Genomic DNA, 22,099 nt, shown 5'->3' with positions numbered 1-22,099 from the left:
TGGGCAGAGATAGAACCCCAGCGGGAGCCACCCTGCCCTTCCATGTCTAGATCATCTGGGTTCCAACCTCCATCTGCCTCCAATGAAAAGCTTTTGTCTTCTCAAGATTCCAGTGACTTCTCCGAAGTTCTCTTCACCCCTGGCTGTTGCGAGGTGGCCCCATAGTCAAGATTCCTTAAACCCTTGCACGTAAAGTGTTTGCCTTTCTTACCATGCTGGCTCCAGCCTCTGGTCCCAGGGGTGTGGACAGTTCTCTCTTACGTCTGGTTGATTTCTAGGAAGGCTAAGAACACTCTCCCCAGGTTACAATGCTGAGCATTTTGGTTCTCTCCAGCCCTGGGTCCCAGTGTTGAGACCTACCTTAGTCCAGTTCAGGCTCTCTGATGGGCCTGAGAGAAGATTTAAAAGTTTCTGGCTTTCCCTCCAACCCTCCAACCTTCCATCCCCAGCTATCTCAGCAAGGGGAAGGGGTAAACACCCCCAGCTATCTCAGCAAGGGGAAGGGGCAAACATGGAGACTCCCCCCAGCTCCCATGTAAACTATGCCCCCTCTTAGGGGGCAGAGCAGCTAAGGACAATTTTGGTTCAAGGAAATTTGTTTGTTGTCCATTGCACAAACAAGTGGACTCCCAGGAGCTGGCCCTGCTAGTCCCCTGGGCCCTCCTTCCCTGGTCCTGCAGGTCTTGCTGCTTGTCAGGCCTCTCCTCCAACCCTCTGCCACATGTCAGAAAAGCTGAGAACCCCTTGTAGTGAAAAAGGAGGAGAAACACAGTGTTCATAGCCAGCAGGAGGTTAAATAAATACTTTCACTTCTCTTTTCCCCATTTGGGCGGAGCCCTTTCTGAGTCAGTCTGTCGGCTGACTTCCTGCTTGGGGCCTGGGCAGCCACACTGCACACAGGCTGGGCCCACGGAGGGGCTCAGAGGCCAGGCTCTGAGGCCCAGGCAGGGCCTAGGGTGAGAAGATGGCAGATGGTGGCGGCGACCTGAGCACCAGGTGAGTCTTTACCTGTCTTCCTTTAACCTTTATCTGTGGCAGTATTGGAGCTTTCATGCCTTTAGTTCAGTTTGTGCCTAAGCCTTCGCTTTCGTTTAATCCTTCTTTGCAAGAACATAGGTATGCGATGTAATATAATGAAATGAAAGAGCGTGTAATGGGGAAATCAGATTTTTTAAACGGGAGCAGGACAGCTGTTGGTGTGAGTCCAACTTGCCATAACACACGTGACTTTCTTGTTTTGGATCTACTGCTCAGCTGACCGGGACACTTGAATATAGCAGTCGTTGGTGGCTGGGATTAACTGTTTCCTCATGATCTCTGAACCTTTTCACATCCCTCAGCCTTCCTCTACCTTCACATATGTCATGTCCAAAAAGGTGGTTTAGAAAATAAGCACTCCAGGGTAAACACATGGCTTACTTTTAAACATCAGACGCTGTGATCTCACCTGTCCTGGCAAGGGGCATCTGTCGGCTGTTCCCATGACTGGCTCAGGGTCTGAGTTCTTATACAATCAACCTTGATCAAAAGAAGGAAAGGGAAGAAAAAGGCCCAAGGTGGCAAAAGCCTAAATATTTTCATTTTACTTCAATTTCCTGTCCCAAGATGGGGATACCTCTGACCAGAAGAGAGAAGGAAATCCTATCTTTTCTCTAGTAATGAATTCAGAAATAACATTACTTAATCTTTTAATTTTTTTAATACAAAAGAAATACACTATACATTATTGTTCATTAAATTTAAAACAGTGGAGAAGTATATTAAGGAAAAAGTCATCTTTACTACTCACCCATTCTTGTAGCTTCCCTTCCCAGTCCTGTGAAGAGTCTTGGGCACAGCTTTTCTTATATTTTTCTATGCATTTATGTATCTAATGCATTTTTTGTAAATACATAATTTATGTTCTTGTTTTGTAATAAATTACATTGCATGTGCTAGTCTGCATTTTGCATGTTTACTTATTTTAATAGTGGAAAACTTAAGAGATCTTTTAACCTTAATACATATAGATCTGCCTCATTCTTTTTATACATGCTATTCCATAGAATTGATATATGATAATTATTTAACTATTCTCCAGTTGAAGCACATTTAGGTTGTTTTTAAATTGTTCACATTTACCAATAAGCTATCATAACAATGATTTTTTTTAGGGGGTGGTTTTACATCTATACAAGTATTTGTCTTATCTCTAAACCTTAAAAATTGAATTATTGAGGCACAGGGTCCAGTTATTTACTTGGTCCTGCCAAATTGTCTTTCTAGGAGTCTGAATGAATGTATTTCACCAATAGCAAATGAGACGAACCATCTTCCTGCACACAGCCATAGTTTGCAAAGGTGATGAATGAAGAGTTACATCTTGTTTTAATTTGTATTTTCCTTACGATGTGGAAAAGTGAACAGCTTTTCATGTTTCTTGGCCATTTAAATTCCCTCTTCTATAAATTGCTTGTTTATTTTTTGCCAATATGATTCCATTGAGGTGTTTGTCCTTTTTTTTTTTTTCATAATATGGGAGAATTCACTAAATATTCTGTAAGTATAAATATACTTTTCTTGTCCATGACCTTTGTATATGGTGACTTTTATCTTATTAAAGCTTAAAATGTAACATATAAGCCTGTTGTGATATGGATTTGTTAAGATAGATGCACCCTTGTTATAAATGAGGTGATGCTGACAACTTCCGTGAGCACTGTCAGTTTTGACAGTTGTTCCTGTGTGAAGGTGGCAGATTCACTACTACCGTTATTCTAGGAAGAGCTCCTCCTCTAAGAACTCTGAAAATTTTTTGGATTTTTAAACGGAAATATTCTTACATTGGAGCCACTGTAGCCTTCACAGCTTTTATTTGCCCCTGTGCTTTCATCTTTTCAGTTTTTTACTTTGTGTTCATAATAGTTGTCTTGAACTTTTCCTCCATGACAATTACCTTTGAATAGGTTTCTTATTTCTTGTCATTTCTAATTTTTTAAAAATTGAGTGTTTATTTTTGAGGAGGGATCTTAATTTGTTTCTAGACCTCTGCAAGCTCCATAACCTCTTGCCATTCCATCTTCACAGTCTTGCTTTATTTAGGTTTGCCTGTGCTGTTAAGAACTTTGGGATATTCTCCTTATTGTCTCTTAGTTATTTTTCCAGACTGATTCTGTCTGATCTTGTGTTCCATGTGCCTGTGGTGGCTTTACAGTGCCTCTAGCCAGGCTCAGCCCAGGCAGGTCACCCCAAACTTCCCGCTTGCTTAGTCACAATCTGAATGAACTTTTTTTTTTTTTACATTTCCTGTTCTATCTGAGATCAAATTGGTTTTTGTCTGAGCTACAGTTTGAAGTCTTTGTTTTGATTCTCATCAGTTTTTCTGAGGACACCACGAATTGATTAAATTATCCTTTTCCCTACTGATTCGCAGTGCTACCCTTTTTGGAAGTATAGAGGCAGGGTGTGCTTCTGTGTTCTCTCTTCTCTGCCCTTGGCCTGTGACAGCCCCTCCTTATGCCAGTACCACCCTGCCATAGTGATGGCAGCTTCTCAGGAACTCTTGACATCTGAGATAACAAATCTCTTCCTCTTCCTCCGGAATGTCTTAGACTCCCAAATTCGCCTGTCAAAATCTTGAGATTTTGTGTGGAACTGCACTCAATCTATGAATCAGTTTGAAGAGAATGGACATCTTTATAATATTATGACTTCCATCTCGTGAATGTGGTTTATGTATATTATTACTTTAAAATATTTCCTATTTAAATTTGTATTTTTCTCTCTGAAGGTTTTGCCCTTCTGCTAGATTCCTTCATAGATATTTGATATTTTTATGCCATTATTAACTAAAGTAGTCCTCCCTTATCAACAGTTTTACTTTCTGAAATTTCAGTTACTTGCCGTAAAACTTGGTCCAAAAACATTAAATGCAAAATTCCAGAAAATAATTCATGAGTTTTAAGATACTTCACATTCTGAGGAGTGTGATGAAATCTCATGCTGTCCCTCTCCATCCTGCCTAGGATGTGAACCATCCATTTATCCAGGGTATCCACAATGTTGACACTACCAGCCCATGAGTCCCTGAGTAGCTGTCCTGGTGATCAGATCGACTGTCCTGCTATAACAGAGCTTGTGTTCAAGTGTTCAAGGAACCCTTATTTTAGTCTATAATGGCCCCAAAGCACAAGAAGATTGGTGCTGGCAATTCAGATATGCCAAAGAGAAGCCGTCAAGTGCTTCCTTTAGGTGAAAATGTGAAATTTCCTGAAAGAAAAAGATAATATGCTGAGGTTGTTAATATCTACAGTATGATGTTTTGAGAAAGGAAAAGAAACCACATTTACATAATATATATTATATATATATTATATATATATATAGAGAGAGAGAGAGAAAGAGAAAGACAGAGAGAGAGAGAACCTACCTTACTGGGATTTAATTGAGAGACACTATATATATATGTGTGTGTGTGTGTGTGTGTGTATAAATTGTACATGTCTAGAAAAAAATTTTATCCTTAATCCTCACAACTGCATAAATATTTGCTAAGTATAAATGCAGAGTTTGGAAATTAATTTAGTTCACTGTCTTGCAACTTCTGGCATTGCTAATAGGAAGCCTGATGCCATTGTGATTCTTGATCCTGTCTTTCTATGTCACCTATTTTGCCTCTCTGAAACTTTCTGGCTCTTCTCTTTAATCCCTTGATTCTAAAATTTCATGATAGCTTGCCTTGATGTGAGTGTTAAATTCATTTGTTGTGCTTTGCTCTTCAGGGCCTTTTCAAATGGACAACTTTATTTCAATTCTGATAATTTTCCTTGTGATATTATTTGATTATTTTTCTCCCTTCTGCTTTATCTCTCTTTTTTATCTTTTGGAATTCCTGTTAGTTGGATGTTAGGTTTCCAAGATTGATCCTCTAGAGACTCCCTGTTTTTGTCTTGAAAATCTTGTATGTCTTCTTTTCTTGAATCTACCTTCTATGACATTTTCTGAGGACCTTCACTCCTCCTAGTGATTACAAAACTTCTGCCATTATATTTTTAATTTCCAAAAGCTCTTTTGAAAAGTTAGTTGTCTTTTATAGCATCTTGTTGTTGTTTCAAGAAATCAAAAATTTTCTCTCTAATAATGAGGATGATAATTTTTAAAATTTCGTGTTTCTTCCAAAATTGTTTTAAGGTTAGTTCCTTCCAGGTTTTTTTCCCAGCTCCTGCTCCATTATTTTCTTGTTCTGAAAGAATTCATCAAGTGTCCATTGGGTAACCATTCACATTTAAGAACCAGACACTAAAAATTTGATTAGGAGCTCTGTGCAAGGAATGCCTCTCATTGACTATACCTCATTTCGATTTTTCATTTTCCAACTCACCTTCTGAAGGAATGGTGCCACTAATTCCTGACAACTTCCAGAGTTCAAAAGTGTACACTGGTTTACTCCTTGTCAGCTTCCCTTAAGCAAGTAATCAGGACTTTTATTCTTTCATTCTGTGGAATTAGCTACCATATATGCACCTATCTTCCAAAATGTTTGGTTATCTCTTATTTGATGCCCTTTCCTGTTCCCTGGTCTTTGCTTCTTTTCTGCCTCTAACTCTCCCTCATAGGTGGTTTCATGGGATTTCAGAAGGAACACAGATGAATGCAGGTGTGTTCAACCTGCCAGGCTTAACCAAATGCATAGATTCGTTCTCTAATGTGACCTTTCCTGGAATCCCTGAGATAACACCTACACGGTCATGCCATATGACTCTTTCATCCACTCCCGGGTTGGATTTCTTTATATTTTATCATGGGATTTTACCTCATGTGTTTATAAGCAACTTAGTGACCTACAATTTTCATTTCTTATTTTGTATTTGTCTGGGATCGATAGCAGAACTATAGCAGCCTCATGAAATAACTGGGGGTGACTGAAATTTTGAATATATATATATATATGCACATATATGTCTTAGAATGGTTTGTTTAATACAGACATCATCTGTTCCTTGAAAGATTGCAGAAAATTGTCCATTAAATTATTTTAAATTGATGTCTGTGGAAGTGTATTATGCATTTCCAAGCTCTGGAGGTATATTACGCATGTCTCCTATTATTTTTAGTTCTTATGCTGACCTTTGAGCCAGTTTTGATCATTTATATTGTCCTAAAAAGTAACTATTTTCCTAGATTCTCTTCTTATTGATAGAAAGTTGTATAGGAATTTCTTGTATAAAGTTTTAATCCTTTCCTTCTCTGAAGACGTTTCCTTTTTCCTATTCCTCCTATTGTTTATTATTGTTTTTTTCTTGATTTTTTGAGCAATCTTTCCATTTTGTTGGTCTTTTCAATGAACCACCTTTTGGTTTTATTGATCCACTACTCTTATTTTCTGTTTGGGGTTTAATTAAATCTTGCTTTTCTTTATTATATTTTTCTGTATATTTTCTTTCCTAATTCTTTACTTCTCCTTTGTTGAGGGGATTACCTTGTGTTCTGTTTCCAATACATTGGTTTAAAACTTAATTTACTTCTCAGTGTTTCCTATTTTCTAATAAATGCATTTTAGGCCATGAATGTTCACCTCTGTGGAACTTTGGAAATGTTTGGCCTTTATAATATATGGTGTTTTCATTGGAGTTTATTTCTTAGCCATTTGTTATTTTGATTTTGATTTCCTGGTTAACTTAAGAAGTGTTTGGAAGCAGCTTTTAAAATTTCTCAGTGGAATGAGTTGGGGAAGTCGTCCCCTGTCCTTTGGTTGTTCCCTCTGATCCTATCACATTGTGGTCAGAAAATGTGTTCCTTAAGATTTCCATTTGTGAGAGTCTATTGTTGTTTCTCTTGTGGCCTAGTACATAGTCAGTTTAGAGGCTTCAGCACATTTGAAAGGCAGTATAGTGCAATGATTAAGAGTGTAGTAACTAAAGCCAGATAGTAGAGAGGGTAGGAGCAGGGAGGATCAACACTGGGATGATTGGGGAAGGGTGGTGTGAAGTCCAGCTCTGCCACTGCATGCATGTAGAGATGGGGCAAGCCTTGTTTCTTCCCTGTAAAATGACGGTATTAATAATGGTGCTGTCAGCAGGCCGGTACAGGTTCTTGTCTTTGCCCCAGAAAAGAATTTGAAGGCCAGACCAAAGTGAAAGTAAAGAAGATTGCAGAGCAAAAGCAAATACACACTCAAGAGAGGAATGCAAGTGTGCTCAAAAGAATGAGCCATGCCCAGCCTGGCCAGAGCTCACATGCTATGTGGATAAGCATAATGAAGGCATGGAATATTCCTTCATAAGGGGAGGGATTGACTGGGTGCAGTGGCTCACACCTGTAATCCCAGTACTTTGGGAAGCCGAGGCAGATGAATCACCTGAGGTCAGGAGTTCAAGACCAGCCTGGCCAACATGGTGAAACCACATTTCTACTGAAAAATACAAAAATTAGCTGGGCGTGGTGGCAGGCACCTGTAATCCCAGCTACTCAGGAGTCTGAGGCAGGGAGAATTGCTTGAAAATGGGAGGTGGAAGTTGTAGTGAGCAAGATCGCACCACTGCACTCTAGCCTGGGCAAGAGAGTGAGACTCCATCTCAAAAAAAAGGGGGGGGAGGGGATTTTCTGGGTAATCAGTGAGCAATTCCCAATTGGGGTGCCAGCATTTTCTTAACTAAATATGGTTAATTTGGAACTGTTGTGGTGTCAGGTCCATGATGGGAATGGGAGGTTTCCCCAGGGAAGTTTTATGGCTGTAGGGGCGTAATGCAGCCACATTTGTCATCCTACAGAAATCATCTAAATGTGTAAATACAATCCAGTACTTTAGGAACACAGACCATGATATAATTTCTTGAATTAAAAGTCTCCTAAGGTTAAAATATTTAGTTGTGATTACCTTTTTTTTTTGGTATTGTTGAGGTACAATTGTATACATTGAAGGTGTACAACATGATGATTTCATGTTTATATTGTGAAATGATTACTACAATCAAGTTAGTTAACATATCCATCATGTCACATAGTTACCACTGTATGTGTGTGATGAGAATATTTAAGATCTATTCTCTTATCAAATTTCAAGTATGTAATACATTATTGTTAACTATAGTGTCCATACTACACATTAAATTCCCAGAACTTATCCATCTTATAACTGAAAGTCTGTGCCCTTTAACCAACATTTTCCCATTCCTCCCACTTCCCAGCCCTTGGCAACTGCTATTTGACTCTTTCTATGACTCACCTTTTTTAGATTTCTCAATCAGAATCTAATCTTGTTAGATGGGCTTGTCATACATGGCCTTTATGGTATATTTCATTTATACCCAATTTGTTAAACTTTTTTTTTTTTTTTATCATGAAAGGATGTTGAAGTTTTCAAATCCTTTTCTGCATCTATGAAAATGTTCATATGATTTTTGTCCTTCATTCTGTTAATGTTGCACAACACCTTTATTGATTTACATGTTGCATCATCCTTGCGTCCCGGGGATAAATCCCACTTGATGGTGGTAAGTGATCATTTTAGCGTACTGTTGAATTTGGTTTGGTTTGGTAGTGTTTTGTACGTAATTGTTCCCTCTATGTATATCAGGGGGAATGGGCTGCAATTTTTTTTCTTGTAGTGTTCTAATCTGGCTTAGGTATCAAGGTAGTGCACATACAATGAGTTTGGAAGTGTTCCTTGCTCTTAATTTTTTTTTGGAAGAGTTTTAGAAGGATTGGTATTAGTTTCTTAAATGTTTGGTAGAATTCACTAGCATAGCCAATTGGTTTTTCTTTAATGGAAAGTTGTTTCCTTATTCAATCTTTTTACTCATTATTGGTCTGTTTAGATTATCTGTTCTTTCAGGATTCACTTTTGATAGATTGTGTATTTCTAGGAATTTGTCTGTTTCTTCTAGGTTATCCAATTTGTTGATGCATAATTGTTCATAGTAGTCTCATGATTCTTTGTATTATCATGTTATCAGTTGTAATGTTTCCTCTGTCATTTGTAAGTTTATTTGAGTGTTGTCTCTTTTTTAACTTGGTTAGTTTAGTGAAAGATTTGCTAATTTTGTTTATCTTTCAAAGAACCAATTCTGAGTTTTGTTTATCTTTTCTATTGTTTTCCTATTCCCTATTTATTTCTACTCTAATCTACATTATTTTCTCCCTTCTGCTGCTAACTTTGGGTTTACCTTATCTTTCTTCATCAACTGTAAAGTTAAATGATTTAAGATATTTTTCCTAAGGTAGGTATTTATAGCTATAAACTTGCCTCTTAGAACTGCTCTTACTGCATTCCAGTTTTGCTAGGTTGTGTTTTCATTTTTGTTTGCCTCAGGATATTTATAAGTTACCTTTTTGGCTTCTTCTTTGACCTATTGGTTATTCAGGAATGTGTTAACATCCTTACATTATTTATATATTCTATACAAAAGTTATGAATTCTTCAAATTTCCTCCTATTATGGATTTCTAGTTTCATAATATTGTGGCCAGGAAAGACACTTGATATGATTTCAGTTTTGAATTTGTTAAGACTTCTTTTGTGGCCTAACACATGATTTTTTTTTTACTGGATAATGTTTCATGTACACTGAAGTAGAATGTGTATTCTGCTGCTGTTGAATGAAATGTTCTATATATGTTCGTTAGGTCTATTTGATCTAAAGTGTGGTTCAAGATCAATGTTTCCCTATATTTTTCTGTCTGATTGATCTGTGATTATTGAGGGTAGAGTATTAAGGTCTCCTACTAACATTGTATTGCTGTTTCTTTCTTTTTTCAGTTCTGTTAGTATTTGCTTTAGTTATTTAGAAGTTCCAGTGCTGTATGCAAAAATATTTACAGTTGTTGTATCCTTTTGATGAACTGTCACCTTTATCTTTATATATTGATTTTCTGTATCTCTTGTGGCCATTTTTTACTTAATGCATATTTCATTTGGTATAAATATATTCACCTCTGCTTTCTTTTGGTCATTTTTTGCATGGAATATCTTTTTTCATCCCTTCACCTTCAGCCTACTTGTGTTCTTAGGGCTAAAACGAGTCTGACTGTCTCTCTCTCTTTCTTTTCCCTTTGGCAGAGTCTCACTCTGTCACCCAGGTTGGAGTGCAGTGGTGCTATCTTGGCTCACTGCAAACTCTGCCTCCCAGGTTGGAGTGCAGTGGTGCTATCTCGGCTCACTGCAGACTCTGCCTCCCAGGTTCAAGCGATTCTCCTGCCTCAGCCTCCCAAGTAGCTGGGATTACAGGTACCTGCCACAACACCCAACCAATTTTTGTATTTTGGGTAGAGATGGGGTTTCACTATGGGCCAGGCTCGTCTTGAGCTTCCGACCTCAAGTGATCATCTGCCTGGGCCTCCCAAAGTGCTGGAATTACATGTGTGAGCCACTGCACCCAGCCTAAAATGAGACTCTTATATGCAGCAGATTGTTTGATCTTGTGGATTTTTTTTAATCCATTCAGTCACTCTACTTCTTTTGATTAGATAATTTAATCCATTTATTGACAGGTAAGAACTTACTATTGCCACTTTGTTAATTGTGTTCTGACTGCTTTGTAGTACCTTTTTTCTTTTTTTTTTTTTCTTGTTGCCCTCCTTTATGATTTAATCACTTTTGAAATGATATACTGTGATTCCTTTCTCTTAATCTTATTTATCTATTCTACTTAGTGGTTACTATGAGGCTTACATAAAATATTTTATAGCTATACCATCCTATTTTAAGCCAACAACTTCAATCACATGCAGAACTCTATACTTTTACTTCTCCCCCTCTCACATTTCAGTCAATTGATGTTACAATTTACATATTTTTTATATTTTGTCTCCAATAACAAATTACTATATTAGTCCATTCTCACACTGCTTTAAAGAACTACCTGAGGCCAGGTGCAGTGGCTCACGCCTCTAATCTCAGCATTTTGGGAGGCCGAGGTGGGTGGATCACCTGAGGTCAGGAGTTTGAGACCAGCCTGGTCAACATAATGAAACCCTGTCTCTACTAAAAATACAATAATTAGCCAGGTGTGGTGGCATGTGCCTGTAGTCCCAGCTACTTGGGAGGCTGAGGCAGGAGAATCACTTAAACCCAGGAGGCAGTGAGCCAGGATAGCACCATTGCACTTCAGCCTGGTTGACAGTGCAAAAGCAAGACTCTGCCTCAAAAAAAAAAAAAAAAAAAAAAAAAAAAAAAAATAGAACTACCTGAGACTGTGTAATTTATAAAGAAAAGAGGTTTAGTTGACTCATAGTTCCACAGACTGTACAGGAGGCATGGCTGGGGAGGCCTCAGAAAACTTACAATCATGGTGGAAGGGTGAAGGGGAAGCAAACACGTCTTCACATGGCTGCAGGAGAGAAAGAGAGTGAAGGGAGAAGCGCTACACACTTTTAAACTAGATCTCATAAGAACTCACTCACTGTCCCAAGAACAGTGGATCAAAGGGGAAATCCACCCCCATGATCCAATTCCTCCCACCAGGGCCCTCCCCCAACACTGGGGATTATAATTCAACATGAGATTTGGGTGGTGACATGAAGCCAACTATATTAATTGCTATAGATATAATTATTTTTAATAGTTTGTTTTTTAACTTTTATACCAGAGTTGAAAATGACTTATGCACAATCATTATAATATTAGAGATTTCTGACTTTCACTATATATTTACCTTTACTGGTGAAGTTTTGTATATTTTTATGTTGTTATGTTGTGAATTAGTACCATCTCATTTCAGCTTGAAGAACTCCCTCTCGCATTTCTTGTGAGACAGGTCTAGTGATGTTGGACTCCTTCAGCTTTTGCTTGTTTGGGAAGGTTTTTATCTCGCTTCTGAAGGACAGCTTTACCAGGTATAACATTCTTGGTCAGTAGAGTTTCTATTCTTTCAGTATTTTGAATATATCACCCTAATCTCTCCTGGGCTGAGAGGACGTTTCTGCTGAGAAATTCACTGCTAGCCTTATGAGGGCTCTGTTATACATAATGAGTTATACTTTCCTTGCTGCTTTCAAAATATTCTGTCTTTATCTTTTGATAATTTAATTATAATATTTTGGTGTCAAATTTTCTTGTTCAATCTATTTGGGCACCTTTGGGCCCAATGAATCTAGATGTTCATTTCTCTCCCCAAATGTGGGACGTTTCCAGCCATTACTTCTCTAGATGTACTTTTTGTTCATTTTCTCTCTCTCTTCTCCTTCAGTAATTCCCATAATTTGCATGTTGTTTTACTTGATGGTGTCCAATAAATCCCATAGGCTTTTTTAAACTCATTTTTATTCTTTGCTATTTTTGCTCCTCTGAGTAAATAATATCAAATGACCTATCTTTGAGTTCATTTAGTCTTTCTTCTGCTTGAATGAGTCAGCTGTTAAAGCTCTCTATTAAATTTTTCCATCCAGTCATTGTATTTTTCAGATCTAGGATTTCTGGCTTTTAAAAAATGGTTCCTGTTCCTTTCTGGCATTATAACTTTGTTTATATATTGTTTTCTAATTTTGTTGAGTTGTCTATCAGTGTTTGCTTATAGTTCACTGAACTTTTTAAAGAGAATTATTCTGAATTCTTTGTCAGTAAGTTCATAGATCATTATTTCTTTAGAGCCAGTTATTAGAGCATGTTAGTTTATTTTAGTGGTATTATTTTTTCCTGATTCTTTATGATCCTTGCATCTTATCATTGGTGTCTGCACATTTGAGGAAACAATCACCTCTTCCAGGCTTTATAAGTTTGTTCTGGCAGGGAAAGCCCTTCACTAGTCAGTCCAGCCTGGAGTTCTGGACAGGTCAGCTGGTAGCATCCATGGACAGGCAGAGCTTTCTGTTGAGATCTCTTGCTAGGCCAGATCATTGCCTGTGCTCTGAGATTGGATAAGGCCACTGCTGGTCTCTATGGTTGTTTGGATGTTTTGACTGGACCCTTTTGTTGGGCAGCAGCTAATGGCCAGGCTCTAAGATGGGACAAGGCCTTAACCTACTGTTAGGTGTGATCACAGGCTGGGCTCTGTGATCAGGCAGAGTTGAAGGCTGTGTTCCACAGTTGGGTGATCGGGTAGGACCACAGGCTATGTTCTACATTTGGAGAGTGACTGGTTCTACTCCCTGCCTGGGTATGGCCACAGGCTGGGATCTCTAGTTGCTTGGGGCCCCAAAGCTGTGCCCACCATTGAAAGAGGTCATTGGCTTGGTTTCCTGCCCATGCAGGTCATTGGCTGGGCTTTGCACCTGGGCGGGGTCTCAATTTGGACTTCCTAGTTAGCAGGGCTAGAGAACATACTCTGTAGTTAGGCAGGGTGGCTGGCTTGATTACCTGCCTGGAGAAAGACATATGCTAGCATTTGAGGCTGGGCAGAATCTCTTTGGGGGGTTCCCTGGTCAGGCAAGACAGAAACCTAAACACCTTAGATGGGCTGGGCTGCTGGCTAGGTACCCAAGCTAGTTAGAACTGCTGACCATGCTGCCTGGCCAAATAGGGCCACCAGCTTGCCTCTGCAGGTGGACAGAGCTGCTGGCTGAGCTCTCTGAGAGGGTGCTGACGTCAGGAGCACAGTACCAGCATGATGATCTATGCATTGGCCACTGTGAGCCCTGCCCTCACTTCTTCATTTCTAATCAAACCCAGGTGGTCCAGTCCCACTGATTTCCCATTTGTTTCCCATGAGGCAAGACAGAATTGGGCCTCCAAAGAAGCAGCCCAGAATGCCAGGGAAGCTGGATGTCCTCCTTAGGCTCCCCACTGGAGAAACTTTAGGCTCAGGGAAAACCTCTTGGTGTGGCACTGTGCCAGCCTGGGGGAGGAGCACTTTCCTCCTGGGGAGGAAAGTGAAACCATTCCTCTTACCCTTCTAATGTGGTTTTTCTCAGGTTTTGTGGTCCAAGGGAGGTAATTCAGCCTCTCTTGGGTTCTGAAATTTTCACAAAGGCATCCTTGTCTATGGATAGTTGCTAATGAGTCTTTCTGGGAGAGAGACTAAAGCCAGAAACCTCCTATTCTGCCGTCTTAGTGACATCCCATCCTGGATGTGCCTTTTAAATCTAAGGTTCTAGTTTCAGCTCTGGAGAACTTTTTTAAGTTTGATTTCCCTATTCTCATTCTTTCTATTCTCTTCTGGAATTCCCTTTGGCAGAAAGTTGAAACATCTTATGCAAAAGAAAAACCTTCTTTTCTCACATTTTCCATATCTTTCCCCCCAGCTATATTCCAGAAAGAAAAATGTGACTCACTAAGTTACTCTTCAACTGAGTCTATTCTGCACACCCAACTTTATTTTTTAACAGCTTTAATGAGGTATAATTTACATACTGTAAAATTCTCCTGTTTTAAGTGTGTATCTCAATGATTTTTAACAGAATTACAGAGTTGTGCAACCGTCATCACAATCCAAGTGTAGAATATTTTCGCTACCCTTAAAAGCTTCTTCATGACTATTTGGGATCAATTCCTGCTCCTATTCTCCAGCCCTAGGCAACCACCAATATACTTTCTATCTCTGTAGTTTTCCCTTTCCTGGACATTTCATGTAAATGGATCATATATTATACGGTCTTTTACAACTGGGTTATTTCATTGAATGTAATATTTTTGAAGTTCATCCATGTTTTAGCATATATTTATATTTATTTCCTTTTTATTGATGAATTGTATTCCTTTATATGGCTCTATCAATGGTATTTTTTTCATTTGCCAGTCAATGGAAATTTGGATTGTTTTTATTTTTTGACTATTATGAATAATGCTGTCTTGAGTATTTGCATACAAGCCTTTGTGTGGATATACATTTTCATTTCTAGGTAGATATTTAGGAGTGAAATTATTGGGTTCTATAGTAGCGCTATGTTTCACTTTTTAAAAATCTGTCTTACGTTGTTTCCAAAAGACCATTTTACAGCAATGTATAAGGTTCCAGTTTTTGCACATCTTTGCTAAAACTTGTTATTTTATGTCTTTGTAGTCATTCCAGTGGATGTATTTTGGTATTTTGTTATGGTTTGATTTTGCTTTTCTCTAATAACTAATGATACTGAACATCTTTTCACATTTTTATTTTTCACATGTCTTTTGGAGAAATATCTATTCAAATCATTTGTCCATTTTTAATTGGCTTGTCTTCATATTGAGTTGTCAGAATTCTTTACATATCTGAATACAAGTAGTTTATTAAAAATATGATTGGCTAATGTTTTCTCTCAGACTGTGACTAATCTTTTCTTTCTCTTTATGGTATATTTGAGGCACAAAAGATTTAAATTTTGTTAAATTTTAACTTATTTATTCTTTTAAGGATTATACTTTTGTTGTAGCTAATTCTTTGTCTTACCTAAAGTCACAAAGATTTTTGCCTGTGTTTTCTTCCAAAAGTCTTATCATTTTTGCTGTTTTACAAGACTACTGCATAATTTGGGGAACCCAGTGAAAAATGAAAATGGGGGGGGAATCCTTGTTCAAAAATTATTAAGGATTTCAAAACAGTGAAAGCAGACACTAAACTAAGCACAGAGTCTTTTGTGACTGCACAGGATGCATGTCCATAAAGCCATCCCTGCTTTTACATTTAGATCCATGATCCATTTTGAGTTGATTTATGCATATGGTGTGAGGTAAGGGTCTAATTTCATATTTTTGCATGTGTCTATCCAGTTGTACTAGTACTATTTGATTGAAAAGACTATCTTTTCCTCATTTAATTGCCTTGGCACTTTTGTGGAAAATCAATTGACCAAAAACCTAAGGATTTATTTCAGCATTCTCAGTTCTGTTGTATTGATCTTTATATATATTTATGCCAGTACTGTCTTGATTCATGCAGCTTTATAAGAAGTGTTGAAATCACAAAGTATAAGTCTTCCAACTTTTTTCTTCTTTTTCAAGACTGTTTTGGATATTCTGGGTTCTTTGCAATTCCATGTAAATTTTAGAATCAGCTTCTCAATTTCTGCAAAAGGCCATTTGGGATTTTGATAGGAATCATATTGAGTCTCTAAATCAATTTGGAGAGAACTGCCATGTTAAACATATTGAGTCTTTCAATCCATGAACATGGGCATCTCTATTTATTTTGATCTTTAATTTCTCTCAGCAATATTTTGCCATTTTCAGCCTACAAGTCTTGCATTCTGTTTGTTCAATTTATTTTTAAATGTTTTATTATTTTGCCTACCTTTATTTTTGAATTTACAAACTCAACTTTTAAATTTCTAAGTTTCCTAGTTGGTTGAATATTATTCATAACTTATTCAATATTAATATTATTATTGAACTTATTATAATAAGTTATGGGGTTATTAAATATACTTACTCAAAAGTCTTATTCTGTTTACTCTATTATTTCTATTCTCTGATATTACCTAAAAAATGGTAAAAGAAAGATCTGAAGGGACCTGGTTAGAACTCTGAAACTGCCCACTAAGCCAGTGTTAACACCTGGGGTGTAGTGGTTCCATGCCTTCCCTAACATTTATTCTGAATTTTATATACAAATGAAAGACTTTTTTAATTTTATAAAAATGTGATCATAATATATTGATCTAAACATGATGTTTTCATTGAACAACAAAACTATGACCATCTATCCAAATTACTAGAATTAAATAGCTATGTAATAGTTCAACAGTGTATATTTACAGTAATGTACTTAACCAGTCAGCTGAATAGACAATTAGGTTGTTTTCAGGTTTAGGAGTATATGTTATTGTTGAGGGATTTTTGCTGGTAAAAGCAAATGCTTCAACAAAAATTTTGCATTTATGAGCATCTAGTCAACAAATACTTATGGAACACCTTGTATATATCAGATACTCAAGAAAAATCAGTGGACAAAACAAACAAAACCTCTGCCCTCATGGCATATATATTTTTGAGGAGAAAAGAGACAATAAAGAATATGATAAACAATAAGTAAATAAGTAATTCATTTGGCATATTAGGGAGTAGTGAAGGCATGAGAAAAGAAATAGAGGCAGATTAGGGGCTTGGAGGTATGGGGCATGCTAGGGGGATTGTGATTGTGATTTTTAGACAGGTTGGTCAAAGCAGGCCTCATTGAGAAGGTGATAGTGAAGCAAGGATCTAAAAGAGACAAGGGAGTTAGTTCACTACATAGATATATGTGTCTGTGCTAAGCAGAGAAAATAGCCAGTATCAAGTCTCTAACAGTGCAGAATCTCTGGTGTAGTCAAGAAACAGCAGAGGTGAGTGTGGCCCGACAGACATGAGCAAAAAGAGAGGAGCAAAGGATGTATCATTTCAGACCCTTTGAACAGTGTAAGGTCTGTCTTTCACTCTTGAAGAAATTGGGAGCATTGAAAGTTCTGCAGTTCTTGTTTTTATAAGATGGACGTTGTCTTTTATTTCTATAGGATAGGTTCCAAAAGTGGATCTGCTGGATCAGTCTGTAGTACATCTTAAAATTTAGTAGATGTTGCCAAATCTTTTCTGAAAAGGCTGTAGTAATTCATGCTCACACCAGGGATGAGTAAGTGTCTGTTTCTCTGAATCTTCTCCTGTGTGACACAGTGTCACTAATGAAATTCTGTTTGCCAATCTAATGGGTGAGCAATAATTTCTCACTGATGTTTTAATTTTTATGTATTCATATCTTTATTAGACATTTTCATTTCCTCATATTTAAGCTGCCTGTTCAGGTCTATTTTGGACAGGCTATTTGTTGCTTTTTATTAATAGATTGTAGTCTTTGCCGATTAATATCAGATATATTAATCCTTTGTCGTATATATTGAAAATGCTTTTCTATACTCTTTTATATTTGTATTGCTTTTTAAAAACATTTTAACCTATTAAGAGAAATCTTCCTTTAACTACTCTCTTCTCAAATTTTTCTTGTCTGACTCAGATATTTGTTCTGTCATTTAAATATTTACATTATTTGATTCAGGTTTTTTTTCCAACTTTTATTTAAGTTCGGGGGTACATGTGCAGGATGTGCAGATGTTCTACATAGACAAAAGTGTGCCATGGTGATTTGCTGTGTGATTCATTCCATCACACAGGTGTTAAGACCAGCATTCACTAGCTCTTCTTCCTGATCCTCTCCCTCCTCCCAGCCCCCGCCCTCCAACAGACCCAAGTGTGTATTGTTCCTCCTCATGTGTCCATGTGTTCTCATCATTTAGCTCCTGCTTATAAGTGAGAACATGCAGTCAGCACTATTCACAATAGCAAAGACATGGAATCAACCTAAATGGCCATCAGTGATAGACTAGAGGAAGAAAATATGGTACATATACACTATGAAATACCATGCAGCTATAAAAAAGGAATGAGATCATGTCCTTTGCAGGGACATGGATGGAGCTGGAGGCCATTATCCTTAGCAAACTAATGCAGGAATATTTTATCCAGTTTTAATGGGGTTCTGGGTTGCAAGTGCACCATACTTACATAATAATTTCAGAATAATGGATGTTTTAATATTACTACCTTTTTTGTAATTGGAAGCCTTTCATAATCTGTTTATTTAGATCTTATTTAATTTTCTTCAATAAGATTTTTATAGTTTTCTTCATATAGGTCTCATACCTTTCAGATGTTTATAAATATATACATTTGTATTTACTATTGAGTCTGAGTGTTTTTTTCAATGTATGTCATTCAAAATAAAAACTATAAGTTTTATATATCTATTTTCTATTCATACTCTCATATGGTTTGGCTGTGTCCCCACCCAAAATCTCATCTTAAATTGTAATCCCCATAATCTCCAGGTGTCAAGGGAGAGACCAGGTGGAGGTAATTGAATCATGGGGCAATTTCGCCCATTCTATTCTCATGATAATGAGTGAGTTCTCATGAGATCTGATGGTATAAGGGGCTCTTCCGCCTTCACCTGGCACTTCTCCTTCCTGTTGCCTTGTGAAGAAGGTGACTTGTTTCCCCTTTCCCTTCCACCATGATTGGAAGTTTCTTGCGGCCTATCCAGCCACACTGAACTAAGTCAATTAAACCTCTTTCCTTTATAAATTACCCAGTCTCGAGCAGTTCTTTATAGCAGTGTGAAAACAGACTAATATATACTCCTCAGTAAATTCTTTTTCTAGTTCTTATGAATTTTATTAGGTCTCTAGGTTTCCTACATATATAATTATAGAACATATTGTATACTATTTTAGTATTTCTATCCATTATTTTATTTTCATATCCTATTGCATTAGCTAAAGCTTCTAAAACATGTATATGTGAACACATATGCATATGTGTATACGTACACACACATATATATGTAAAAGATGGTGGTAATGGTAGACATCCCCATATTGTTTTCTATTTAAATGACTTCACCATTAATGTTTACTATAACATTTGCTGATTTTAGAGACTTCATGTTGTGTTAGTTTTATTTCATAAAGAGTTTTAATTTTAAAATAATAGCTGCTAGGACTTATCAAATTCCCTTTTAAACCCATTCGTGAATATGTTTAAATATGTTTTCTCTTTTACTTATTGATATAAAATTATAGAGACTTTCTAAAGTTGAACTTTTTTTTGTTTCATTCAATCTCATTGTCATTAGTTTTCTCTTTCTTCTTGGTTCTAAATAACCTCTAACTACAAGTTTTATTTCGTCTTTGATCCAACACAGTGTGTTTTCTTTTGGTTTCTAAAATCTTAAGTAATTTATTTTCTTTATGAAGTCTGTTTCACCTCTAGTGATTATAACTTTTTGAGACTTCTTTTGTGGCTAAGATTATGCTGAATACTGATATATATTTCAAGGATATTGAGAAATATGTGTTCTTCCGTTTTTGTTGCTGTTGTTGTTGTTGTTTGGGACAGAGTCTCACTCTGTCACCCAGGCTAGAGTACAGAGACGCGATCTTGGCTCACTGCCTCCTCTGCCTCCCAGGTTCAAGCAATTCTCCTGCCTCAGCCTCCTGAGTAGCTGGGATTACAGGCATGCACCACCATGCCTGGCTAATTTTTGTGTTTTTAGTGAGATGGGGTTTCACTATGTTGGTCAGGCTGGCCTCGAACTCCTGACCTCGTGATCCGCCCACCTCAGCCTCCTGAAGTGCTGGGAGTACCAGCATGAGGCACCATGCCCAGCCGTGTTCTCTGTTTTTAAGTCACAAGAGTAAATATTAAAACATTTTTATTAATTTATCCGGAGCCTGTATACTTTGTCCATTTTTGTTTATGTAAAGAGTCGAAAACCAGAGGTGAATTGTTTTTCAATGTCTGTAAAACATTTGTCTCATGACTTGTTTCTTGAATTTTGATTTGACGTTAAATGGGAACAGTCTTGCTTTTTGTTTTATTGACAATTGCATACCATAACTTACTGATTTTCGATTTTGACATTTTTTGTGTCATTTTGTCCTAGCTGTGTCTTTAGTTGGATTCTCTTTGATTCCAGTCAACATCGATATCATCAATATTGATGATTCTTTTTCAATATTATTAATATTGCCTTTCAATATCATTTTTCCTTTACATTCTGTTTAAATAATTTTCATACTTTTCCATTTTATCTTTATTTTATTTCAATAGTTTTTGGGGAGAACAGGTGGTTTTGGTTACATGGATAAGTTCATTAGTGGTGATTTCTGGGATTTTGGTGCATCCATCACCCAAGCAGTGTACACTGAACTCAGTGTGTATTCTTTTATCTCTCACTCCCCTCCCACCCTTTCCTTTGAATCCCCAAGGTCCATTATATCATTCTTATGCCTTTGCATTCTCATAGCTTAGCTCCCACTGATAAGTGAGAACATAATGATTCTTGGTTCCATTCTTAAGTTACTTCACTTAGAATAATGGTCTCCAACTCCATCCAGGATGCTGAGAACGCCATTATTGCATTCCTTTTTATGACTGAGGAGTACTCCATGGTATGTACATATGTATGTTATATATATATATATAATTTTCTTTATCCATTCATTGGTTGGTGGGCATTTAGTCTTGTTCCACATTTTCTCAATTGCTAATTGTGCTGCTATAAACATGTATGTACAATGTCTTTATTATATCATGACTTATTTTCCTCTAGGTAGAGACCCAGTAGTAGGATTGCTGGATCAAATGATAGTTCTTTAAGGAATCTTCATACTGTTTTCCATAGCAGTTGTAATAGTTTACATTCCCACCTGCAGTGCAAAGTGTTCCCTTTTCACCACATCTATGCCAACATCTATCATGTTTTTATTTTTTAATTATGTTTTTTCTTGCAAGAGTAAGGTGGTATTGCATTGTGGTTTTGATTTGCATTTCCCTGATAATTAGTGATATTGAGAATTTTTTCATATATTTCTTGGCCATTTGCATATCTTCTTTTGAGAATTGTCTATTCATATCCTTTGCCTACTTTTTGATAAGATTATCTGATTTTTTTCTTGTTGATTTGTTTGAGTTATTTATAGGTTCTGGAATTTTTATTTAGTCTTGCTTTGGCAATGTGGGCCCTTTTTTGACTCTATATGAATTTTAGGATTCTTTTTCTAGTTCTGCGAATAATGATGGTGGTATTTTGATGGGAATTCCATTGAATCTGTAGATTGCTTTTGGGCAGTATCATCGTTTTCACAATATTGATTCTACCCATCCATGAGCATGGAATGTGTCTCCATTTGTTTGTGTCATCTATGATTTCTTTCAGCAGTGTTTTGTAGTTCTCCTCACAGAGATCTTTCACCTCATTGGTTAGGTATATCTTAAGGTGTTTTGGTTTTTTGTCGTTGATGTTGCTGTTGTTGTTTTGCTGGTTTTTTGTTTGTTTGTTTGTTTGTTTGTTTTGCAGCTGTTGTAAAAGGGATTTGATTTTATTTTCAGCTTGATCGTTGTTGGTGTATAGCAGTGCTACTGATGATTTTGTATCCTGAAACTTTACTAAATTCATTTATCAGATCTATATCCTAGGATACAATCATATCATTGGTGAACAGTGACAGTTTGACTTCCTCTTTACCGATTAGGATGCCCTTGATTTCTTTCTTTTGTCTGACTGCTTGGGCTAGGACTTCCTGTTTTATCTTTTACAATTCATTGTTTTCCTTGTTTTATCTCTCTAAAAATGCAAACTATGTCTGCTTTTATTTTATTTTCAGTGTTACATAAAGTTTTATAAGGTCTGATTTCACTCAATCAGTAGTTATTTTCAAATCTTTTAGAAAGGAAAGAAGGAAGG

At 37.0% G+C, this 22,099-nt stretch overlaps 1 protein-coding gene across 1 annotated transcript in view; it reads left to right on the top strand.

Moving 5' to 3' along the window:
- Positions 1 to 413: 413 nt before the first annotated feature.
- Positions 414 to 22,099, top strand: part of SP100 (SP100 nuclear body protein) — a 121,930-nt gene continuing 100,244 nt past the window's right edge. Inside the window, exons 1-2 of the mRNA XM_017889516.1 lie at positions 414 to 996; positions 2,266 to 2,340. Of these exons, the coding sequence (XP_017745005.1) occupies positions 965 to 996; positions 2,266 to 2,340 (107 nt within the window). The 5' untranslated portion in view covers positions 414 to 964. The remainder of the gene's footprint in view (positions 997 to 2,265; positions 2,341 to 22,099) is intronic.

Source organism: Rhinopithecus bieti, unplaced genomic scaffold (genome assembly GCF_001698545.2).
Source record: "Rhinopithecus bieti isolate Rb0 unplaced genomic scaffold, ASM169854v2 scaffold_19546, whole genome shotgun sequence".
Classification (NCBI taxonomy): Eukaryota; Metazoa; Chordata; class Mammalia; order Primates; family Cercopithecidae; genus Rhinopithecus; species Rhinopithecus bieti.
This window is presented reverse-complemented; position numbering and strand designations above follow the sequence as displayed.